The sequence below is a fragment of the Stegodyphus dumicola genome, chromosome 1 (assembly GCF_044657685.1).
Source record: "Stegodyphus dumicola isolate Sdum_Otavi_A_Nest chromosome 1, ASM4465768v1".
NCBI lineage: Eukaryota > Metazoa > Arthropoda > Arachnida > Araneae > Eresidae > Stegodyphus > Stegodyphus dumicola.
Genome location: NC_140768.1, coordinates 194,410,511 through 194,437,431, shown reverse-complemented (window position 1 = coordinate 194,437,431; position 26,921 = coordinate 194,410,511). Strand labels below are relative to the sequence as shown.

Genomic DNA, 26,921 nt, shown 5'->3' with positions numbered 1-26,921 from the left:
AAAAAAGGAAAAAAAAAAAAAAAAATTAATACTTCAAGTGATTAAAGAAAATATGGCAGAGTTCAGTGTTATTTATGGCTTGCTGGAAAGGTTATTCAACCTAACAGTTTGAGGACGCAGGATACATTTATTGGGCAATAAGGGACAAACATAATTTTGTTAATCGTATTACAATGACACACACCTGAAATCTTAAAAAGTTATGTAACTTCTCAAAGTGGCAAAGCAGAAAGTAACAGGGTACTGTTAGACACCTCTTAGATTGATATTTAGCAGAATTTATGTGTAGGAAAATTTGAAAGAAGAAAATTCTTTTGGTGCTGTGATGATGGCAATTAGATTGTCTTCTGTCAGAAACTATAGTTGTATGTGTGTTTTCTATAAAGCCTTAACCCGCCGCGTACGGCTCATTTTTATACTTTCCGGTTCTGAAATACGGGGTGATTTTTTTAAATATTTTCTTTATCTACATATGTTACAATTCACATCTTTATCAGCTGTTTTAAAATAATACAATAATTTTAATATCTTTTCCATTTTCAAAAAAATACATAATACGGCACTCGTTATTTCAGCGGGCGTGGTTTATAAGTTAAAAAAATCACGCGATATTTGTATTTTCAGATGAATATAATTTTTAAACAATTTGTCTCTAAAAATATTACAGAAATTTTGTAATGAAACAGAAAAAATAAAAGAAAAAAATCAGTTTTACTTTATTAAAATATATACATAAATATGAAAAAAAAGTTTTCATTATTGGTAAATATTACAACTTACTTATATTGATCTTAGAAATAAAGATTGTATTATTTTTACTGACATCATTATTATGGAATGTTTTTTTGAGTGTGATACACTTTGAAACATGGCTCTAAACATAGTCCAACTTGACACTCTTCGCACCAAATGCGAGTCTCTTTGCGTATCTTCCCATTTTTGTCTTTTTTGGAGCAACATACAGCACATTGTCTCCTAGGTTCCTTTTTTATTGGATTTGGTGGAATGTGGGTAGCAAAATGCCTTTCTATAAGCCAAATACAGCTATTGCTAGCATTGCTGGTACAATTTGATGCATATATAGAAGAAGAATATTTGTCAAAAATTTCTTCGATCACAGCTAATTTGAAATCAAGGAGAGATTTACTTGTTTTTGTAATTTTTCTGTATACTATATATGAATTCCACAATGACTGATCCAATAAGAAGAAAAACATTTTCTTATAATACTCTCGTTGTTTTCGGGTACTTGGGTAATACAACATCTCCTGATCGCATCTGTCGACGCCACTCATTGTAAAGTTGTAATCATAAATCACTTTCGGTTTTAGTGTTTCCTTTGTTGTCCCAGAATGGACTGAAACAGACAAAGTATCATGGAAAGTACTAAGCATATTTACTATTTTTTTATCTTTCCACTTCAGTACCATAACCTTTCCACGCTGATATGCAATGGATTGTCCCTTTTCTACTTTTTCTTTTGCAAAACCTGGAGGTAAATTTTTTCTGTTACTACGGAGTGCACCATATATGTCTGTTTTCGTTTGAACAAGAATATCTGCCAAGCTTGGCGACATATAGTAATTATCAACAGTTACGCAAAATCCTCTGTTTAGAAATCGGTGTAACAGGTGAAGAACAACAGCAGTTGATTGTGGATATGATGAGTATTCCGGTAACAGAGACATACCTTTTCCCGTATACAAAAGGAAGTCGCATATGTAACTTGACGAAGCTTCACATAGCATGAAAAATTTTATCCCAAACCATGAACATTTCAAAGGAATATACTGTTTCCGTGACAAACGACCTTTGTAAAGCATTAGTGATTCATCTACAGTGAGCTGTCCTTCGGGATTAACTATTTCACAAAACTTCTTTCTAATGTGCTCAATAACATCATAAATTTTTCATAACTTAGCGCAAGGATGCGTTGACGGATCAAAATTTTCGTTATTGACAAAATGGAGATCCCTCATCAACAAGTAAAAACGATCACGTTTCATAATTTTTGAAAATATTGGAGTGTTTATAGATTCTCTTTTCGACCAATACCAGTGATAATCTGACTTTTTTACCAAACTTTGCAAAAATAAAAGGGCAAAAAATAGCATCATTTCATCAACATTTGTTGGAATCCAGGGTTTACGCTTCCTTAGATTAGCAGAGGGATGTTGAGAGGCAAATCTATTTGTTTCATTTACTATCAAATCTTGTAAGTCTCTATCCGTAAATAAGCTGAAAAATTCCAAAGGTCCGTTTTCTTCACTTTATATTCGTGAGTACTTATGGATCACTGGAAAACTGAAATCTAGGGGGAGAATGAGGCGGGTTATTCATGTTTATTCTCATCCATGAATGAGCATTCTTAATTGTTCTATCATCATCGGAATCTTCAGATTCAATTCCAGATAACTGACTTTCCGATGAGTCTTCACTACCATCATCACTGCCCAGATTTATGGAATACTCCCAATCAGAATCACTATCTTTATAATCAAGATATTTTCATTTGCTATTCCTACATATAACGCCGCTGACACTCGGCAAATCCATATCTTTCATAAATGTTTATCGCGTGAAAGACAAAAGAAAGCATGCAAACTCACAAATACATGGGAAAAAAATCCAAGCCAAAAAAAATCAATTAAAAAAAAATCCTGAACCCTCTATTGCTATCTAGCAGTGAAAATAAGCATCAGATGATAATTTATTAACATACACGGAGAAATGGCAGGATCCGCATTGAAATCGGGGGGAAACCCAACGTCACTCATAGTGAGGGATGAAACAGATAACCCGCTCAAATCGCGTGCGCTGTACGCGGAGGGTTAACATATAGAAAGCAGTTGTTTTATAATTTTTATTTATGTACCCTCTTTATGTTATTTTTTCTCTTGCTATTTATATTTTTATGTGTAAAATAAGTCGTGATCCATAAAATAGGATGTATGTTTTGTTACAGAAAAGGTAACTAAGGAAATGTGACCAGCCGTAACCAAAAAAGTGGCAGATTATTTTCAGATTTCTTTCTTTAAAGATAAATTTTGGTTGAAAAATATCATGTCCCCTTTTGAATGTATTTATGGTATTTTAATGCAGTTTTTGACATTTTAAAATTAAAAGACGATTTTTTTTAACTAACTTAGGGTGACCTTACAAAATCTTCTGAAACTACTGGAAATCAACTGGACGGTGCTGAGGATCATGCCACAGCTGAGAAACCTAGAGCATCTAGAGGTACAAAAGCTCAGAAAGTGACCAAAAAATTAACTAGCAAAGCTAAATCGAAGTCTCCAAAGAAAAATGCATCTTCAAAAAAAGTAATATTTTAATTTACATTAGTAATTTAAATATGTAATTAAAATTATTAACTGTATACATATAAATTTGCTTCTCGTATCATAATATCATGTAATTGTGAAATATAATGCTTCTGGGGTTTGTGAAGATTTATCAGGAAAAAAGTGAAAAGATTTTTTTATGTGTTTAAATTAATTAGTTTTTCTTTTGAAAGTAATACTATTTTATCTCTAAAATATTCCTGATCAGTTGTTATTTTCTTTGAAGAAATTGTGTGATTTAAATTTAACCAGAAGCAGTACTAGCCATGATTATCATTTAATGCATTATATACTTAAGCTGTGAATTCATATCAGCACTGTTTCAGCTTGCTAGGTTAAAATAGCATGCTAATGAAATGCACTTGAACATTGTGGCACTGAAAGTGACCATTGTTTCTGCACACTTGTATTCAGTATTTCAGCATTAGCGTTCAGCATCATGGTAGTTATGTATTATCGTAACCACCTTGGTAGAAGTCATCAAATTGTCAGAATTTGGCAACCACACGCATAACCATTCTTCAGACAGCAATTACAATTCTTTAATGTAGTAGCATTGCATAATATGCATTCATTTTGCTGCATTTCAAGTTCTAATGCTTTTTCATAGACAAATCATGATATTGTTTGCCTTAAATTCAATTTTAAAATATATGCTATGAAATTTGCCTGTAAAGAAAGAAACTATGGTAAAATTTATGCAGGAATACGGTATTTTGTCAAAAAATTGCTAAAGAGAACAGTGTTGATATACACTCACTTCCAAAAGTTAAGCATGGAGAGGAAAATGCTAATTTCTGGAAGCCAATCAGAATTGAAGAGGATGCAATTCGCTGCAGAGGTAGTTGGAAGTATGCAAATATGTTAGGTAACAGCCAATCGTGCTTTGATGTCAATAAATATGCAAAAAAGGCAGTCTTATAAGAAGCCAGTTTTATGAAGGGTTACAGAAATTGATCATAAGTGTTGATAGAAGGTGTTTAAAACTTTTGTACAATTTGTTTTCAAGACATACGTGTTTTTATGACTTCCAGAAGATGAATGGAAGATTATGAGCACTGGTGTGCTGCTATTGAACCAGGACAGTCGTTCACAGATGTTGCTGTTTTCTTCGGCATTCATCATTCTGTAATTTCACGTTTATGGAAACAATTCCAAACCACAACGACAGTTGTCCGAAGGCCCGTAGCCGGTCGCCCAAGGGTTACAACCCTGTGGAAGATGGATATATTGCTATTGTAGCCAAGCAGAATTGCAGAGCGACCTCCACACGTGTGACGTCTGTGGTTATAGCGTCCATTGATAAGGCGATATCTGCAGCTACTGTACGCCGAAGATTACATATGAGTGGACTGTACGCCTGGGTACCTCGAGTTTGTGTTCCTCTATCCGTCCAATCAAGAAGAGCATAATTACAGTGGAGCCGGGAACACGTCAGTTGGAATGTGTCTGACTGGGGCAATGTCATGTTTACTGATGAGTCAAGATTTGCTCTGGAACCAGATGACAAGCGTATAAGGATATGGCGTGAAAAACAAACACGCAATCAGTGCCAAAACATCACTGAACATCACGCATTCTGAGGCGGAAGCATTATGGTGTGGGCAGAGATTTCATTAGGATAATGCACCTACGTGCACATCTTTAAACGGGGTTCTCTGACGGCTGTGCGGTATTGAGATGAAGTCCTAGAACCCATTGTGAGATTGTACACTGCAGCAGTTGGCCCTACTTTTGTTTTAATAGACGATAACGCACATCCTCATAGAGCTGACGTCGTCGATGACTACCTGGAGAGCGAAGGGATTGTGTGTATGGCGTGGCCAGCATATTTGCGCCACCTTAATCCCATTGAAAATCTTTGGGATGCTCTCGGTCGTGCTGTATCTTCACGTTTTTCACCTCCATCCACTCTTTATTGAGCTGGAAACTGCTCTACAAGAAGAATGGCGATTGCTTAATTCTGCGGTGGTTGACCACCTAGTTGAAAGCATGGTCACAAGTTGTAAACTTTGTATACAGATAAGGGAGGGGGATCACATACCCTATTAATGTTCCTTTTTTTCATTTTATGCTGTTTATTTTCACTTTATACATAATTCTGTTTAAGTCTTCAGTATGTCATGATCTGATAACTTACAAAAATTTAATATTGTTTTGATTTCTGTATATAATTATTGATTTTGTTTTGTGCATAAATATATATGCTACTTTCCTGCCGAATTTTGTGTCAATCAAATCAGTATTTGTTGATTTTTTTGCATTTTACATCTTCGTGCTTAACTTTTGGAAGTGTGTGTATGTTGGTAAATAGCTGATGTTAAGTGCCTTGGTTGCATGGAATGCCGAGTTTATGCAGTGTTTCTCTGTGGGTTTTTTGGGGGGGAGGTGAAGACAGAGAAAACAGTGGAAATTACAGAATATTTCACGAAAAATTTAAGCATTTATTTTTTTAATGTATTATATAATTCTTATTTAACAATTAATTTTTTTAATTACTAAAGTCTGTTTTCTTTTGATATGCTAGTATTCTTTGCTGATAAATCTCGATGGTTTTCGAATCTTTTTTAAAAGTGGGGGCAGGACTTTCTGATAAGTAACTTCTCTCTCATCTGTAAAAAGCACCAAATTACTCCAAGGTGGTTGTGTTAATACATAAGGTCCAGTATTACCTCTTATGATGGGTTCACCTTAAGAAAATGAATTAACCTTCATAGAAAATAAATTACAGACCATTTTCTTAGAAAGGATTAACTGTAGGATTTTTTTTTCTGTAATAATTTAGCATCATAGAGATTAAACAGATAAATATATGTATATCTATTTTTAATGGTATGAAAATATTGGTACTTTCTCGGAAATTTTATGAATTTTGGGGCATAATTTTTCACGGGGTTCGTAGCGGTCCTTACAAGTGCTTATAAGTCCTTATATTTGAAAATAAAATATAAAGGCTCTTATAGGTGCTTACTTTTTCTTTAAAGCCCTTATTTTTTTGTTTTTAGTGCTTATTTTTTGCTTTTGGTGCTTTTTTTAAATGAACGCGCAATTTTTCCCGGTACCAAAGCCGAAACTAAATAAACAACTTTTCTTCCTAATATGAAATGTCAGATTGTGAATCATACTCCCAGAAATAGCTTTTCCCCCTTTCTCTGTATTAACACAACCTCTGGTGTGCGCGGAAAGTACAGACAGGTGCCCGTGGTTCTGTTGGTCAAAGAATTGCGAAAGCAGTAGAAAATTCCGGTACATTTGCCATTCTTTTCCTCCCACCCAATTACTACATACGTTTGAATTTCTATCAAGATCTTAATAATTTGCATTCTCGTTCTGCTTGGTCAGTTCATATTCATGTTTATTATGATCGTTATGCGTTTATTATGAGCATATGTATGAATGTTTATAATAACATAGTTGCAGTAACTGCTGAAGTATAGTAAACTTCCAAAAATGGTTGTGTTTTAACACAGATTAGCTTTCTATTTAATAATATTCGGAATGGCGTAAATAAAGGGAAAGTAATCAAATAGTCAAAATAATTTCATTTTTTTGGTCAATGCATTATACAGTACGAAGGTTGGAGGTTCTCCCCTTTCTCCGCAAAATCTTGAATATTGAATCTGTTACAGTTTGTTGCAAAACAAGCAGCGGACTTTTTTTTTTTTTTTTGTTAGTCACTTTCCAATCTGGATTGAATAGGACTAAAAATTTTGCGGTCTGCCAACCCAAGCGAAGAATGATTCTATTCCGGAAATTTAACGCAGTCTGTTGAAAATTAGAATAAAAAACACTCTCTTTCTTTTCCTTGATTTAGTTCTTTATTCTCCCAATATCGGCAGCTGTTGAATCCGATTGCGTAAATCATGTAGGGAAGAGTTACAGTGCACGTATTGCGCAATAACGTTTGTGATATTTTGCAGAGATAATTAATTTTGATGTTCGGTCCGAGATTTGTTTATGAACACTTAAAAGAGTTTTACTCTGCTTGCTAAGCAGAATATTTTTCTGTTCCGTTGGTTTGTTTTTATATGATGCACATATCAAAATGTCAAAAGCATTTATTTAGGGGGAAAATCTAAAGAACGGCTACAGTCTATCCCCCCTCCACTCCTCTTTTTCAAGTTACCCTCGACTGTCCGAATATTCTCTAATTTTCAAGTATGCGGGTAGTTAAGCTTTTACTGTTAAAGGATGACTGCATGAAGCAAATTTCTGTCTTGTGATTTCAGAAATGTTCCTCTCTTTTTACTTAAATTACTTTGCTTGCAATATCTGTTAAGGAAAAACTGATATACGATGAAAATTTAGAAAATGTTCAGAATTTAGATTTAAATTAGTTAAATATCAATATGAGCGGGAAAATAAATTGCATTTATTATTAAGTTCCAAGCGAATAGAATAAATATGCCTTATTATTATTTATTTCCTCTATTTTGAACTGAAATTTCATTATTAAATCTTGTAATATAGTTTAGTTGTGCATAGTTTTTTTTCTCTTATTGTAAACTAGTTCTGTAAATTAAACTGTTATTTAAAATTAAAAAGAAAGTAATTATTTTCCATGGTTGAGGTTCCATGCTTATTCTCTCTTAATAAATACCGCATTTCTCATATTTTAAATTACAAGTCTAATTTTTGAAGTTATGCAGTTGTGTATAATGTAATTAGACAAGTGCTTATTTTTTTTCTTAAAATGTGCTTGAAAAGTGCTTATAGGTGCTTATTTTTTAAACTAAAATGTGGCTATGAACCCTGTTTTCAGCAAGCTAATGTTCGAAAGGCATCAGCAATTTTCAAAAGAAATAGTAACACACTAAGGTTTCCATACAAGAGCAATCAATCAGTAAAATTGAAAAGGCAAGAAACATCTGTAATAGAACTCTGACGTTTTTCAAGAAATCCCCCCCTTTTTTTACTGTGTTCGTCCGTTGTCTCTATTATTTTATCTCTATTTTTGATTTTAAAAATCAAAGAAATAAAAAAAATTGGCATCCATGAACTTCGGTATTATGGCTCAGCCAAAACAGACATGTGCTTACACGCACACCCGGATTGCTACATAAATACATTTTTGGTGATATCTTGCATTGCTTAAAACTACTTCATTGGTATAGCACTTTGCTTCATGAATGCTTTTTCATGACTTTTTGCAGGGTTTGGGATGATGAGAAAGTGTTGGAATATATAGTAAAATATTAACAACTTGTTGCCTTATGTGATAAGGGAAGGGGGAAAAACTATTTAATTTAATTTTTGAATTGTGTTTCATCAGTTTTGTCATCCATCTTTCAGTCCAGTCCAGTCTTTCCTAAGAATGTGTTCATTCTGTAGAGTCCCCCCCCCCATCTTCAACCCTTCTTCTCTCACTGGTCTGCCTGCTTATTTGGTTCCTTTTGTTAAAATGTTGTTCAAGTGCTATTCTTAGAACTTCTGTGACTGGCATTCTTAAACCTAGATTGCCAAACTGATATTTACAAATCCACATGGCTATACTGAAAGATTTCCACCCCTCATGATACACAGGTTGTGTGACTCTTCTAGGAAAATTTGTATTATTAACTGTTTCAAACTGTGTTAAAGATTAATAAATGATGGGATGAAAGATTAATGAAAGATTAATGAATGATTTACATACCAATGGACAGAATTATGAAATATAGTTAATTGGTATCCCAAGGTTTATGTTTCATGTTCATGTTGGATTCACCTTCATTATACAGTAATGGGCAGGTTTTTGCACTTTCTCTTTTAGCATGTGAGGAAATGGGTAAAAATGGATGTTTCAGACTTTTTTTTTTGTGGTGTGTGTGTGTGTCAAGGTCAAAAACCTTGCTCAAATGGATTCCCAGAACTATTATTACCGATTGCTAAAAGAAACAGGCAGCTGATATCAGCCCAGATTACAAGGATGTTTGCTGCAGCTAGAAGAACTCAACTATCCAAATATACTATGAGTGACAGGCTGCATAAAAGAGTGCTATATGCAAGAAAATCCATGATTTGTGTTGCATTAACTTGGATATAAAATGTGCTCTTTTGCAGTTATGCAGAGGTAATTTTGATTAGAGTGCCACAAGCTGTAGCTTTATTATGAGTCTTCTTATTTGGAGACTGATTTCAGATGTGTTATAATCTGGAGAAAGCATAATGTTCAATAAGCCTGAAAAGATTTGTGAAAGGTATCGGTTCCAAGATGGTAGAATCATGATATTGGCAGGTATCATATTGCATTCTGCACTGACCTATAGATTTTTACCAGTGCAACTATGAATGTTGAAGTATACAGAAGTTCTTTATCCTAATGTCAAGCTGTTTAGAGGTGAAATCGATAGTAATTTCCTCCTAATGGATAGTAATTTGTGTTTTCATCATGCTACTCTTGTAACTGATTACCTTGAGGGCAAAAGTGTTCCAGCAAGTAGACTGGCCTACATCTTATTTAAATTTATATACCATGGAATGGAGTACACTAAAAGTAACTCTGTTAAATGTGTTCCATCTTCTCATTTTTGCTACATTTAATTTTAAAAAATTAATCAAGAATTTTATGTATATTTTTTATTTCAATTGAATTTTTCATAACCTTCTAAAAAATTTAATTTAAAAAAGGCCCTTAATACATGAAATTAAAAAAAATAAGTTTATATATATATAAATATATTTTTTTATTATTAAAAATGAATTCAAAACAGCAAATTTTATTTATATATTTATTATTTTTCAATAGAGTCAAACAAAAAAAGAAGTTCTGAGTCATGAAGGCAATACAGTAAGTGAAGTTGTAGATGAAGAGAAAAGTAATGAAAAGCAAGGACCAGTTGCAGATGAAGAACAGTCAAAAGCAAAAAGAAAAAGTCGGAAAAGAAAATTTGAAGAGAAAGAAAATGTTCTTGATCATTCAATTGTTGAGGAAGTTGAAAATATATCAGAAGAAGCAATAAATAATAATTCAAGTGATGAAAATGCTACTAAAAAGAAAAATGCAGCTGATGCTGAAGAAGCTACTAAAGCAAAGAAGGTTGCGAAAGCAAAAAAAGTGTTAGCAAGTGATGGTGCTGAAGATCAGCATAATTTGCCGAAAGGCTGGGTGCGGAAGACTGTGGTACGAAAATCTGGCAAAACTGCTGGACAAGTTGATGTATATATATACAGGTAACTATTGTAAATTTTAAATGATGATTATTTTTTAACTTTAATTTGAAAAAAGCGATATTATTTTTGAATAAAGTAGTGAGTGTAAGCAAATTCATCAAAGTGTGACATAATGTACATAAATACAATTCTTTTTGGAGCTTTGCTGTGATTAGGAACATCAGCATCCTTGGTATTAAAATTATACATTTAATTTTTTATGATACTTTCCCATTAATGAAAACATCAAACAGTTGCTAAATGCAAGAAGTCATCAAAATGTTGCAATTTAAGTTGGCAAGTTTGCATTAGTAAAATAATATGAATGAATACAGGAATTTTTATCATAAGAAATACATAAGTGCATGAATACAGGCACTTACTACGATAAGAAAGTTCCCACCTTGAATTACGCACATTTGTGTATTGCCATTGCCAATATCGTAAGGGAATAGATTTAATTTTTATTTGTATACTACTAATTTGTACATATATATGTCTTTCTTAATATTTTTTCCCCTTTTTTGGGGAGGGGGAAGTTATATATTTGATATAATTTATGTCTAATTTCATAAGTGATTGTATAAATATTTGCAACATTGATTGAATTAATAAATGATGTTTTGGTACTATTCCGTTTTGAGGACTGTAAAAAAATTTCAGCGAAATTGTGTGCACAAAAGCGCCAAATCTAGCAAACGCACCCATTTAACTGCGTGCCAAATCTAGCGTAAGCGCTGATTGCAAATTGCTTAAGTTTAGCTAGTTCTATATTTCTTAAGATGCCATTGAAGTACTAGTTTAATTTTTAAATCCTTTTTTGATATCCTGTGGATTTAATAATTTGGGAATTGTTCATGATGAAAAGTCTGCAATAGAATTTTTTCAAAGAAAAGGCATCATTCATTATAGAAAATTGTTTGAATAACCAACGAGATGAAATTAAACTTTAGCGATTACTCGGTAGCGAAATAGCAATGCAGGAATCCATTCAGTTATGTTTAGCCTTTTTATATATAAATTATAATAATAAAAAAAGTATTACATGAAATTAATCTTTCATCTAAATTAAAACAATAATCTTAGATAGTTATTTACTATTATACTTCCTTTCTTACGTTAGAGTTGCCGGAATTATTTTTGGCAGCAATAGTTTGGCAATTTTTTACGGTCCTCAAAACGAAATAGTACGGATACTTCTAACATTATACACTTGGCTACAGAAAAATCATGTGCTTTTTTAGTTTCCTTATGCCCATGGTTGTTTTAATCACTGCTTAAAATATTTACTGCTCTATATGCTAAGCATTTTCTTTTAATTGTAAAAGAAATAATTCCAAGTATTTGCTATAATGCTCTTTTCCAGTTTAGTGTTGAAATTGACAGGAATATATTCAGCTGTAATTACTGTATTCTAAATGTTTTTATTATTAAGAATGAATGATACTTTTTTGGAAATTAAATAATTTAGCACTTCCTTCTCTCACATTCGCGAAGACTGTTTTAGTCCCGTAGGCGGACAGTTAAGTCTTTGAGATTTTGCATTTATTACTAATTACTCTGATCAGGTACCCTCGGATACAAGAAAATGTCCTTTTTCAGGACACCAATGTCTAAAACGGAGGAAGATGACATGGATACGGATTTCGATAGATCATTTAGGTCAACGAAATCGCACAAGCTAAGGAAAGAAGATTTCATCAAATCTCTGAAAAAGAAAAGCAAGAAAGCTAAAACCTCAAAGAATGTTCAGGAAGAATAACTTGAAGTGCTGAAAATGAAATAAAATATGGATAGCATACATGAAATATCTGGTACGGAAAAATACAAATTATTACAGATTTTTGGATTAGAGGCAATCACTCAGGCTCAGAAAGAACATCTGAACAGGAAACTCATGAAATATATTGAGGAAGTAAAAGCAAAACAAAGAGTTGAAGAGATGGAGAAAGAAAAAGATAATGAAACAAAAGATGAAGAAGGAAGTTGGAAATCACCAAAGAAATTCGCAAAACCTCCCTTAAGCTCAGAACCCATGGAAATCAGTAAAGAAAACAGATTAAAAAACTTAAAACTTTAAATACAGATGAAGAAGCAACTATAAACCATGATGAGTTACCCCCTCCAATTCTTTTATAACAAGGTAAAGCAGACTGGCTAAAAATTGAAGCACTACTACGAGAAATATGCACAGAAGAATTTGAAGCCCAAATGAAATCAAAATCCATTTTTATCAATGTTAAAACCCCAGACGATCACAAAAAAGTTACGAGAATATTGAAAGAAGCAGAAATCCCATTTCAAATGTCTCATGAAAAGCCACTTAGAGTACTGTATTTGACGGCATATAAGACGCACTTTTTTTCCGAAATTTGGTCTCAAAAAAGTTACCTGCGTCTTATACGTGAAGGACACAGGTTAACTTTCAGTACTGAATGCTATTTTTAGCCCGGAAAAAGATCTAGACACACATAATATTTTCTACATCTGCCATAATTATTTTCCGCATGCGTGAAATATCTGTCGCCACAAAGCGCCAAAGCTCGAAGCTGATGTCGAAGTTCGAACAGGTTCGGCAGTCACATTATGTCTATGGAGCCTTTCCTTCTTTACATAGATTTCTTTGACTCAGCCGACACACATGTCGGTATCGGTGCTTCTTTGTATAAACGTGTCGGTATCGGTGCTGAAAACTATTTGTTTAAAACAAATACCCTGGAAAATATGACTACAGGAAACAAGAGATTAAGCTATACAATTCAGTATAAACTAGGAGTGTTAAACTACGCCAAAGTGCATAGAAACAGAGCAGCAGCAAGGCATTTACTTGGCGACTGCAGGAAGATAACTGGACACTGCTAAAAAACAAAAACATAACCTTCGATGCCCAGCTCCATCTTGGCCTGAACTTGAAAATGCCATAAAAATGTGGGTGATAGATAAGAGGAAATCTGGGATAAGTGTTTCAACCAAAATTATAATCAATGAGGCCAAAGGATTTGCAGAAAAACATGGGAATCAGAACTTTTCAGGGTCTGAGGGCTGGTGCTATAGGTTCATGAAAAGGCAAGGCTTATCAATGCGCACCAAAACAACTATTGCACAGAAAATGCCAGCAGATTATGAAGAAAAAATACTAGCATTTCATAGGTTTGTTATAAATGCACGCAAGAAAACTTCTTTTGAGCTCGGTCAAATAGGAAATATAAATGAAATTCCACTCACATTTAATGTACCATCCAACAAGACTGTGAGTATTAAAGGGTCTAAATCAATAACATAAAAACCACAGGTCATGAAAAAACCCGATATACAGTAGTTCTAATATGTTGTGCTGATGGCACAAAACTACCGCCGTTTTTCATATTCAAAAGAAAAACTCATCCGAAAGAAAAACTTCCAACGGGTGTAATTGTTCATGTTCATCCGAAAGGCTGGATGGACGAAGCTGGAATGAAACTGTGATTACAGAACCTATGGGCGAGGCGACCTGGTGGACTCTTAAGAAAACCCTCTCTTTTGGTTTTGGATCAGTTTAGCGCCCATAGAACTGAAACCATAAAGAATAAAGCGAGAGAATTAAATACCCAGATAGCTGTCATTCCTGGTGGACTGACTAGCCAATTGCAGCCTTTAGATGTATCAATGAATAAACCATTTAAGGAAAAAGTGCGAGAACATTAGAACAAGTGGATAGGAGAGCCACATCACGCCCTCAGGTAGAATGAAGCAGCCCTCTATTTCACAAGTGTGCGAGTGAGTAAAAAGATCTTGGGAGGACGTAAAGGCTGAAGTAATTGTTAAGTCCTTTAAGAAGTGCGGAGTTAGTAATACTCTTGACGGAACAGAAGACGATGCATTATTTGAAGAAGGTGATACTAGCGATGACAGAAACAGTAGTGATGATGATATTCTTGTTTTTGATGATGATGATAGTGAAAACAATTTTTATGGTTTTGAAAGTGATTAAAGTGTAATTTCTTGATAGGCAATGTTTTCCTTGACTCTGTGTTTTTTGTTCTTTCTGCTTTATTTTGTATTATGTTTGATTGCTTGCCGTTCATTCATTTATTCATTATTGAAATTTATATATCACATTCAAAATAGCTTGCCGTTTGTTAATTTTCCTTAATAAAATTATGATTGGTAATTGTTGTTAATTTTCCTTAATAAAATTATGATTGGTAATTGTATTGAATGATTGTTTATTTGGCTTTTATGAAACGTGAGAACTAAAAGAAACCACATTTTAAGTTATTGTGCTACTGCGCTGTCGCGCGGACTATTGGAACTTTTTTTCCTTGTGTATGGCCTTCTAAATAAGGGTGCGTCTTATATGCCATCAAATGCGGTAATACTGAAAGAATTACCTGAAGACATAAAAGAAGAAGAAAATTCCCAATTATAAAAGTGAAACTATTTATCTAAAGCAGAAGAAACAACTATGAAAAAGTGCCTATCTGGCTCCTTGAATTAAAGAAAAATAAAAGCGGTTATGCAATACATCAATTAAATAATATGTTCAGCATAAATATTAAAATGGAAAAATATAACCCACGAAGAAGACCAATACAGTGCTATAGATGCCAAGACTGGGGCCACTCGCAACACTTATGCACTAATACTGTTCGATGCTGAAAATGTAGAGAAGAACACATAAGCAACGTATGCCCACTTAAACCTGAAGAAAAGCCTGTTTGCATTTTCTGTAAATAAAGTCACGTCTGCAGCTACTGCGGGTGTGAATTTTATAAGAAAAAATTTGAGAAATTAGAGAAGAGAACAGTGCAACCAAAAGCAAAGCCAAAAGAATTTGTAAAGAATGATGAAGAGTTCCCACAGCTTATAGAAGCTCTCAGAAATGAAGCAAGCAGTTCAAATAAAGCACAGTATAGTGAAAAAGTGAAAAAGAAAATTACTAAGATACCAGAAGAGGATAGCGAAGCGAGGTCTTGGTTACAAGACCCAAAACTTCAGAACTTTATGGGTAACATGATTGATCAGATAGAAAATATCAGAGCAGCGAAAGGAGTAGCAGAAAAATTAGCAGCCTAATTTTGAGCAGCTATGTTGTTAATAAAGATTGCTGAAGAAAAAGATTAACTGCAAAACCCACCCATGAAGATTAATTATGGACTTTAAAATCATTTTAAAACAATTTTCAACACTTCTCACAGAGCCACCGTTTTCAAGCAGCAGCCAAGGTCAGTTCTTTTGAGAATGACCTCCCACGTGACTGGCTTCGACCAGCCACCATCGACTGATTAAAGAGAAGATTTCAAAGACAGCAGAGAGAACTTTTTCTCGCTCGACCTCATGGCTCTACCAATACGACCATTTTCGCCTGTGGGCGGGGTGCTAAGAGGAGCACCCACTGAATTTTAAACAAATGCAAAAGACCTTTGGCACAATTTGAACGAATGGTTAAAACTCTTAGTAGTTGGTAACATAATTGAAGTGACAATTCCTCGCTTCCCTCTTAAAGTGGCCACCTCAGTCAATGCCAAAAATTATACGATTAGTTGCCAGAATTGACAGTCTTTTAATAACAGTAATAATACTAAACTTATAATGGCAGTAATATGTCATATCACATATTTTAATATGTGCAATGCCAAATTTGTGTAATTTTGTGAGTTTTTTAAACAAAAACAGATCATTGTGTTCATAAGAACAACACTAAAATATATTGCAATATAGTACGTATAATGTCTAATGTATCATACAATCAATATTTGAAAATTCATGTTTGTATTTTAAATTGTTTTCTTTTTATATGTTGATAATACTGGCTGATAAATCTTTATGTGGCAGCTGTATATAGGACAAGAAAAGTGGTACTTCGTTTTCCCCATGTGTGCAGCGTTCTGCTTCATTAAAAAAAAAAAAAAAAAAAAAAAAAAAAAAAAAAATCAGAGAATTGCAGAAATTTAGTATCATGCACAGCCATTGCACATACTAATCATTATACAGTCAAAATCCGGACGTCCATAATCCGGAATGATCTATAATCTGGACCTCAAAGCTACAAACTTTCTGCGCATGCGTCAATGCATGTGCATAATACCTGGTGGAATTGCTGCAAAAAATGGATAAATGCATATCCTTTGATTCTCTAACCATTCCGAAATACGTTTATCGATTTCACGCTGCTCTGCAGGGGGGAGGGCGGAACCTATGCGGCGCGCAATGAACTGGAAGTTGATCTGTCAGCAGTATCCTTATCTTCAGGGCAGATGTTTTTATTTTATTTGGCTTATAATTTTTTACTAAATGTAGTACTTCATCTCGATGTACTCCGTCTTTAATATGATTTAAATCAAATTTCTCGTCATTATAAATATCACAAATACCCATCAAATAGTTTTCTGGTTGCAATTTTCTAATTTCGACTATGCGTAATGTAAGCTTTACGCATGTGCGCATTGAAAGAAATGCTTAATAAAGTAAACAAATGAATACAAAGCTTTTTTTTTTTGGTAAATTTTGATACCTTTTAGATCATAATTGCTCTTTATTTCATAAATTACGGTTTCATATTTTTAGTTTTATAATTTCTGCATGCCATCTTATCAGATTTAAACTGATGATCTATAATCCGGAATCGCTTAAGTCCCTACGAGTCCGGATTAAAGACTTTTCATTGTATATATATATATATATATATATATAATTTATTTACTAAAGAAATATTGATTATATTATCTCTTAGATTAATTTTAGTAGAATTATCTAAAAAGAGTGAATCCATAGTTAGTAAGTTTAATTCCAAAAATTGTTTTAAAGTAACGTGAATGTAAATTGTTAAAAATGTTTAACGGGGACTTGAATTAAATCATAAATAACAAAATTTCAATTGTAAAAAGAAATTAAGCAAGTAATCATTGCCATTGATCAGAAATTAGTTTACTTTTCAAGGGGAACAAACTAACTCCTATCCAATGAACAATAATTAAGAAATAAATGTGAAGGTGTTTCGCCCTTTACTCAAGTAATAAGGCCATGCCAAACTGGAAATTTAAGTTAGGCCAAATATTTCAATGAATTGAAGGGATCAAGAACTAATGCAGAGCACTAAATAACTCATTCTGAATTGTGCCCCAACACCCTCGTTTTTATGCATTTTACTTTAAAACTATTTGTAAAAATAAAAAATTGGAAATTCGCATTATGAAATAAAACTCCAAGTAATTGAAATAAACATTAGAAAATTACGAAATATAAGAAACATAATATATATATATATATATAAATAAAAATAAAAAAATAAAAATTTAAACTTAAAATATTTATACAATAAAAAGTCTTTAATCCGGACCTCAGAGCTACAAACTTTCTGCGCATGCGCATAATACGTTTACGCATGCGTGTTTAACGTATAACTGACGGTATGTCATTATGAAATAGAATTCAGGGTAATTGAAATAAATATTAGAAAATTACAAAATATAAGAAATATAATGCAATCTTCGCAAAAACAAATAAAAAAATAAAACTTGAAATTTAAAATATATATAATAAGAAAAGGGAATGTACATGAAGATATAAAAGGCCAGAAAAAGCATTAATTAACTTACGTTCTTTCTAGTGGGAAGTGGGCAAAGTGTTTTCTTCGTGTCTTACTCAGGAGGGTTCCGTTTCCAAATTCTTTATCGGCAGGGGGGGGCTTTAAATTATATCAGTTGGCGAAACTTGTGTGAAGTAATTTATGGGAGAAGGAGTGACTAGAAATGCTTGAGGGACGTATGTTGTGGAGTTCTTATTTGAGTGAAACCATCTGTTAAAATTTTTGAAAATGCTAGTGAATGGAAATTATTTAATTTCTGGCTAATTGTCATGCCGTAACGAGGAAGAAATTAAGAAAGTGAAAAAAGGAATTTTCAATGTCAAAGAGCTATTTGACAGAATAAAGATTATGAAACAGGCCCATTTTTTTAGTAACAGCGTAAGTCTGAAGACAATTAGCTTTTTACATTATATAGAACTTTGTAATTACACTATGTACAAATCCTCCAAACTGATAGTCATCCAACTTATACCGCCTTTTCAGGTTTAGGAACAAATTATCATATCCCTATCAGTTAAATGATTTAGAGTGAGTATTTAACACCTGCTCTTTCAAGACAATGGTTAATAAATTGAGAAATTTAATAAGGAGCAAAATTTCGTGTTGTAGATCTATCGTATCTGTGCAAATATTTTTATACGTTGTATTTGATTTATTATTGTATTACTAATCACTTACCTTTTTGGAGATGTTGGAATTCCAATTTATTAATTTGTTGGTATTGAAACTGAAGTTTCTTGTTTTGTCAAACAGTAAAATTTTTTTGTAGTTAATGATTTGAAGATCGAGATAGTCTATGTAATTTTGCGAATTATTAGTTTTATTAATTGTAAGGCAATTTGGATAAATCTCAGAGTATTCAATCTTTTTAAAATTATTAAATGTAATAAGATCATATATATATCTGTAAGTGTGCTTGTAGTAATTTAATTCTTGTGGTTGTAGATTTTTTTGGAAGTTAAATTCTTTGATAAATAAAGAGATATTACAGAGCAAGGCACTGGAATGGGACCCAATTGGAAGACCTCTGACTTGTTTAAAAAGTTGATTTTGAAATTTAATGTAGTTATGAAAAAGTGTGCATTTTAGGTAGGTTTTCCATTTGTTAAGATTCATAGTCATGAGCATATCAGGGAAGAGTTTAGGCAGATCTAGTAGACTAGTCTAAATTTCTTTTAAAGGAAGTGAGGTATATAAGTTTTGAATGGCATTAATGACAGGAGTGTTATTATGGACGATTCAGCAATAGTTATGATTAGTGTTACAATCGTTGAAAATAAATTTACAAATTTTTTTTTAAGTTGAATTGAAAAATAATAGTCTACATTTTTTTTGTAATTATTAGTTCCATTTGCTATAAATCTGAATTTTAATAGTGTTTTATGGAATTTGGGAAGTGCATAGAGGTTAGTAAATCTGTTGAAGCTTGGATTTAAAGTAATATTTAGTTTTTTATGAAAAGTTTTGATTCTGTTTATTATAGATGTTTCTGTAAGGTTTGTTAATTTATAAGTAGTTGCGTTGAAAAGTTCTTTATGAATAATTTCTGAGTAGAATTGTTTTAATATAATGCTAAAGTTATTATTTGCTTTATCTATTTTTGTAATAGTAAAAAGTTTTTTTTAAATTTTTAATATCTGATGTAAGTTGCGACCAGTTCAATGTACTTTTAAACTTGAGGCGATTGATGTCGGTGGATATGCGTTGAAGAATTTCATCTTTCCATTTTAAAAAGGTATCTATAGGTAAATTCAGTTGATAGCTTTCTTGAACTATAAATTTGTTGATGTTTTCGAAAGTCTTGCAACAGTAATTTTTAGTTATGTTTCTGATTGGTCTAAATTTTGTTAGTGTTTTTAGTTGATGGTTTTGTATGATATTCAGGTTACCAGTAATTATGTGCTAGTGATGAGAATCTACATAAGTACTGTAAACTGGTGACTTGATATGTCATTCTGCTGACTCATCTATTTCATGGTGGTTAGTTAGCAAGTTGCTTAAGGTCCTTTGATATGGTATGGTGTCTACAACTGGGAAGTAAACTTTATGAATTTATAGTTCAAGCAAGCTATCAACTGAATTTACCTATAGGTACCTTTTTAAAATGGAAAGATGAAATTCTTCAACGCATATCCACCAACATCAATCACCTCAAGTTTAAAAGTACATTGAATTGGCCGCAACTTACATCAGATATTAAAAATTTTTAAAAAATTTTTACTATTACAAAACGCAACTACTTATCAATTAACAAACCTTACAGAAACATCTATAATAAACAGAATCAAAACTTTTCATAAAAAACTAAATATTACTTTAAATCCAAGCTACAACAGATTTACTAACCTCTATGCACTTCCCAAATTCCTTAAAACACCATTAAAATTCAGATTTATAGCAAATGGAATTAATAATTACAAGAAACATGTAGACTATTATTTTTCAATTCAACTTAAAAAAAACTGTAAATTTATTTTCAATGATTGTAACACTAATCATAACTATTACTGGATCATCCGTAATAACACTCCTGCCATTAATGCCATTCAAACAATTAACATACAGAACACTAACTGCTATGACTTTAAAAACTTATATACCTCACTTCTTCTAGAAGAAATTTATACTAGTCTACTAGATCTGCCTAACTAAAACTGAAAACTTCCCTGATATACTCACGATTATGAATCTTAACAAATAGAAAACCTACCTAAAATGCACGCTTTTTCATAACTACATTAAATTTCAAAATCAACTTTTTAAACAAGTCAGAGGTCTTCCAATGGGGTCCCATTCCAGTATCTCACTCTGTAATATCTTTTTATTTATCAAAGAATTTAACTTCCAAAAAAACCTACAACTGCAAGAATTAAATTACTACAAGCACACTTGCACTGATTATCTTATTACAATTAATAATTTTAATAAAATTGAATACTCTGAGATTTATCCAAATTGCCTTACACTTAATAAAACTAATAATTCGCAAAATTACATAGACTGTCTCGATCTTCAAATCATTAACTACAAAAAGATTTTACTGTTTGACAAAACAAGAAACTTCAGTTTCAATACTAACAAATTAATAAATTGGAATTCCAACATCTCCAAAAAAATAAGTGATAAGTAATACAATAATAAACCAAATACAACGTATAAAAATATTTGCACAGATACGATAGATCTACAACACGAAATTTTGCTCCTTATTAAAATTCTCAAAAATAATCTGATACCTAATCAATTTATTAACCATTGTCTTAAAAGAGCAGGTGTTAAATACTTACTCTAAATCATTTAACTGATAGGGATATGATAATTTGTTCCTAAACCTGAAAAGGCGGTATAAGTTGGATGACTATCAGTTGGAGGATTTGTACATAGTGTAATTACAAAGTTCTATATAATGTAAAAAGCTAATTGTTTTCAGATTCATGCTGTTACTAAAAAAATGGGCCTATTTCATAATCTTTATTCTGTCAAATAGCTCTTTGACAGTGAAAATTCCTTTTTTCATTTTCTTAATTTTTTCCTTGTTACGGCATGAGAATCAGCCGCAAATTAATTAATTTCCATTCACTAGTATTTTCAAAAATTTTAACACATGGTTTCGCTCAAATAAGAACTCCACAACATACTTCCCTCAAGCATTCCTAGTCACTCCCTCTCCCATAAATTACTTCACACAACTTTCGCCGACTGATATAATTCAAAGCCCCCGCTGCCGATAAAGAATTCGGAAATGCAACCCTTCTGAGTAAGACGTAAAGAGAATACTTTGCCCACTTCCACTAGAAAGAACGTAAGTTAATTAATGCCTTTTCTTGTCTTTTATATCTTCATGTACATTCCCTTTTCTTATTACAGTCAAAAGTCTTTAATCCGTACTTGTCGGGACTTCGGCGATTCCGGATTATTGGTTTTTCCGGATTATAGATCATCAGTTTAAATCTGGTAAGATGGCATGCAGAAATTATAAAATTAAAAATATGAAACCGTAATTTATGAAATAAAGAGCAATTATGATCTAAAGGGTATCAAAATTTAGAAAAAAAAAAGCTTAATATTTATTTGTTTACTTTATTAAACATTTCTTTCAGTACACGCATGCGTAAAGCATACATTATGCATAGTCAAAATTAGAAAATTGTAACCAGAAAACTATTTGATGTGTAGTCGTGATATTTATAATGACGAGGAATTTGATTTAAATTATATCAAAGACGGAAAACATCCAGATGAAATACTACATTTAGTAAGGAATTATAAGCCGAACAAAATAGAACCATCTGCCCTGAAGATAAGGACATATTTCGGAATGGTTGGAGAAAGAAAGGATATGCCTCCGATATCCATTTTTTGCAGCAATTCCACTTTTTGTTTTATGGACATCGAAACATGCTTTTGCTTTGTAGATCCTTTGGCAGCTCCAGAATCGGAAATTCTTTTTGACATAATCGAAAGTTCAAGCTTACTTTTATAAAATTGCCCTAAGAGTCTGTAAAAAAATAATTAGCCGAATCCAATTCGAAGATTAAGGAACAATGCAATCTGCAACATTAACTGAAATAGATAATTAGATAATTTTAGCTTAGCTTATACCGTCCGTTATACGTTAAACACGCATGCGTAAACGTATTATGCGCAGAAAGTTTGTAGCTTTGAGTCTTATATATATTTTAAGTTTAAATTTTTATTTATTTATTTTTGCAAAGATTGCATTATATTTGTTATATTTCGTAATTTTCTAATGTTCATTTCAATTACTTTGAGTTTTATTTCATAATGCGAATTTTCAATGTTTAATTTTTACAAATAGTTTTAAATTAAAAAGCATGAACATGAGGGTGTCGGGGGACAATTATTGAAGTAATTTATCAATTTTACTGCATAAATTTCTTTTCACTCAAAATTGAATTAGTGAAAATGCTTAATCAGAATGAGTTCTTTAGTGCTTTGCATTGGTTCTTGATCCCTTCAATTGATGGAAATACACTTATGTCCATAAATTAAGGATAATGCAAAATCAGGCAGAGGAAGAGTTAGAAGCAAAACAAATTTGACTTATTTGTAAAGCTTATTTATTAAACAAAAGGTAAAGGGCAAAAAAAGATGCTATATGTTTGATATTATTAAAAAAATTAGCGATTTTTCCTCCCTGGAGCTAATTGCAAAAAATACCTATTTACAAAAAACCAATATTACATGGTTGGTATGACTGTTAACCCCTTAACTGCCGCGGGCGTATATATACGCCTTACTCAGCCGATGCGTTAACTGCCCCAGGTGTATATATATACGTCCTTCCAAACTGCTATCATTTGCTTTGCGCTGCTACACCTAAAATTATTCGCAAAGTTAACGCATCGGCGGCGCATCTGGGGAGCAGTTAACGCATCGGCTGAGCAAGGCGTATATATACGCCCGCGGCAGTTAAGGTGTTAATACATTGTATGTCTCCCAGACGACGCAGTACTGTCCGTACAACGCCTAGGCACGCTGAGTATCAAATTATCGATCTGATCTTGGGGGATATTACACCACTCAAAAAACAATGCTCTCCGATGTTCCGGTAGACATGTAGGAGGAGGTTGACGGGCTGCAACTCATCAGCCAAGCATGTCCCACACGTGCTCTACTGGATTCAAGTCCGGTGAGAATGCTGGCCAGTCCATACGGGTAATATCCTCCGATTGAAGGTATTCGCTTACGATGTTTGCACGGTGAGGATGGGTGTTGTCATCCATAAATACAAATTGTGCGCCCATGGTGCTCCGAATCAAATGTACATGTTGTTCCAAAATGACGTCCCGTTAGATTTGGCTTGTCATGGTTCCAATTTGAACATGCAGGTCAGTTCTGGAACCCAGAATAATTCCACCCCAAATAAGTACTCCTGCACCACCGTAACAGTGTCGTTCAATGATGTTTTCTTGGTGGTAACGTGTATCTGGAGCTCTCCATATGAAAGTCTGGCGAGAATCAGACTGCAAGCTAAACCTGGACTCGTTGGAAAATATCACACAAGCCCACTGTTGCAGTGTCCACAATGCATGCTCTCTACTCCAGGCTAACCGCAGGCGACAGTGAGTTGCAGTAAGTGGAACACATCTGACAGGTCTACGAGCATATAGACCAATCTGCTGTAAGCGTCTGTACGCGGTCTGCCTTGAAATTGTCGTATCAGTGGCTGAAGAGAGCTGACGAGACAGGTCTGAGGCTGTGCTCTGCCTGTTTCTTTTGGCAGTAACTGTCAAATACCGGCCCTCATTCGGCGTTATAACTCTGGGGCGACCTGCGCTGTAACGTCTACTCACATTACCCTCATCTTGGAATCGTTGCCAAAGCCTGGAGATGACACTCTGGGCAATTCCAAGTTCGTCTGATACTTCCAGTTGTGTAGGCCCACATGCCAGACGGCCGATAATTCTACCATGTAAAAAATCATCCAAATGCGTCCTTTGTGTCATAATTATTCGGTTATTGCATTGAAATGCTTATAAAGCGCCTGTGAACAGTTTTACTTCTTTGCCTGTATTCCTTATATATCACTCTCTTACACTCTCGTCATTGTGACGTACCGTCGGTGTTATCTGGTTACTTCCTGAAATTTGCATATGATTTTTGAAGATGTGTGTAGTGATTTTACAGGTGATGTATTTATTTTAGAGTTCGATTTCCGTGTGACTCCGAATTATCCTTAATTTATGGACACGAGTGTATTTGGCCTAACTTAAATTGCCAGTTTTACATTGCCTTATTACTTGAGTAAAGGACAAAACACCTTTGTATTTATATCTTGATTATTGTTCATTGGACGGGAGTTTGTTTGTTCCCTTTGAAAAGTCAACTACCGTATTTGACGGCATATAAGTCGCATGTTTATTTAGAAGGCCACACAGAAGGAAAAAAAGTTTCAATAGTCCGCGCAATAGCGCCGTGCTACAATAACTTAAAATGGGGTTTCTTTTAGTTCTCATGTTTCGTAAAAGCCAAATAAACAATCATTGAATGCAATTATGAAATAAATTTTAATAAGGAAAATTAACAAACGGCAAGCTATTTTGAACATGATATGTAAATTTCCATAATGAATAATTGAATGAACGGCAAGCAATCAAAGGCATCAAAGGTTATGTTTTTGTTTTTTAGCAGTTTTCAGTTGATCTTCCTGCAGTCGCCAAGTACGTATCATTTTTCCTGTAGGTGGTGGACCAAAATTTCTTGCTGCTGCTTTGTTTCCATGCACTTTGGCGTAGTTTAACACTCCTAGTTTATACTGAATTGTATAGCTTAATCTCGTGTTTCCTGTAGTCTTATTTTCCAGGGCATTTTTTTTAAACAAATAGTTTTAAGCACTGATACCGACATGTTTATACTGAGTAGCACCGATACCGACACGTGTATTGGCTGAGTCAAAGAAAAGTCTATGTAGAGAAGGAAAGGCTCCATAGACGTAATGTGACCGTCGAACCTCTTCGAACTTTGACATCAGTTTCGAACTTTTAGCGCTTTTTGGCGACAGATATTTCACACATGCGCAAAATAATTATGGCATATGTAGGAAAAGTTATGTGTGTCTAGACCTTTATCCGTGCTAAAAATAGCATTCAGTATTGAAAGTTAACCTGTGTCCTTCATGTATAAGACGCAGGTAACTTTTTTGAGACCAAACTTAGGAAAAAAAGTGCGTCTTATATGCTGTCAAATACAGTAATTTCCGATCAGTGGCAATGATTACTTGCTTTTAATTTAATTTCTTTTTACAATTGAAATTTTGTTATTAATGATTTAATTTAAGTCCGCTTTAAACATTTTTAACAATTTACATTCAAGTTACTTTAAAAAAAGTTTCGGAATTAAACTTACTAACTATTGATTCTCTCTTTTTAGATAATTCTACTAAAATTAATCTTAGGAGATAATATAATCAATATTTCTTTAGTAAATAAATTATTATTAACTTACTTTGCAGCAATTGTGCAAGTAGTAGAATAACTCGATTTCGCACTAAGTCATACAACATATACACTGAAGTGACAAAAGTCATGGGATAGCAATATGCAAATATACAGATGGCAGTAGTATCGCGTAGAAAATGTATAAATGCGAAGTGCTTTGGCAGGGCTTTCATTTGTGTTCAAGTTATTCATGTGAAAACACTTTGACGTGATTATGGCCGCACAATGAGAATTAACAGACTTTGAGCGCAGAATGGTAGTTGGAGCTAGACGCATGGGTCATTCCATTTCAGATATCGTCAGGGAATTCAACATTCCGAGATCCACAGTGTCAAGAGTGTGCCGAGAGTATCTAATTTCAGGCATAACATCCCACCATGGACAGCGCAGTGGCGGACCACCTGCACTTAACGACCGAGACCAGCGACGTCAGCGTAGAGTTGTCAATGTTCACAGACAAGCAACACTGCGTCAAATAACCGAAGAAATCAATGTGGGACGTACGAGGGACGTGTGCGATAGGACAGTGCGGCAAAATTTGTCTTCCTTGGGCTATGCCAGCAGAAGACAAACTCGAGTGCCTTTACTGACAGCACGACATCGCCTGTAGCGACTCTCGTGGGCTGAGCATATCAGTTGGTCCCTAAACGAATGGAAAACCGTGGCTTGGTCAGATGAGTCACGATTTCAGTTGGTAAGAATTGATGGTAGGGTTCGAGTGTGGTGCAGACCCCATGAAGCCATGGACCCAAGTTGTCAACAAGGCACTGTTCAAGCTGGTGGTGGATCCATAATGGTCTGGGCTGTTTTTACATGGCATGGACTCGGTCCTCTGGTGCAACTGAACTGATCATTGACTGGAAATGGATACCTTCAGCTACTTGGAGATCACTTACAGCCATTCATGGACTTCAGATA

General features: G+C 33.6%; 1 protein-coding gene across 8 annotated transcripts in view; it reads left to right on the top strand.

Moving 5' to 3' along the window:
• Window positions 1–26,921, top strand: part of LOC118198053 (uncharacterized) — a 204,531-nt gene that overhangs the window by 49,544 nt on the left and 128,066 nt on the right. For all 8 annotated transcript variants that reach the window (XM_085824477.1, XM_085824460.1, XM_085824479.1 and 5 more), the window contains exons 3-4: window positions 3,150–3,323; window positions 10,072–10,496. In XM_085824477.1, the coding sequence (XP_085680603.1) occupies window positions 3,150–3,323; window positions 10,072–10,496 (599 nt within the window). The remainder of the gene's footprint in view (window positions 1–3,149; window positions 3,324–10,071; window positions 10,497–26,921) is intronic.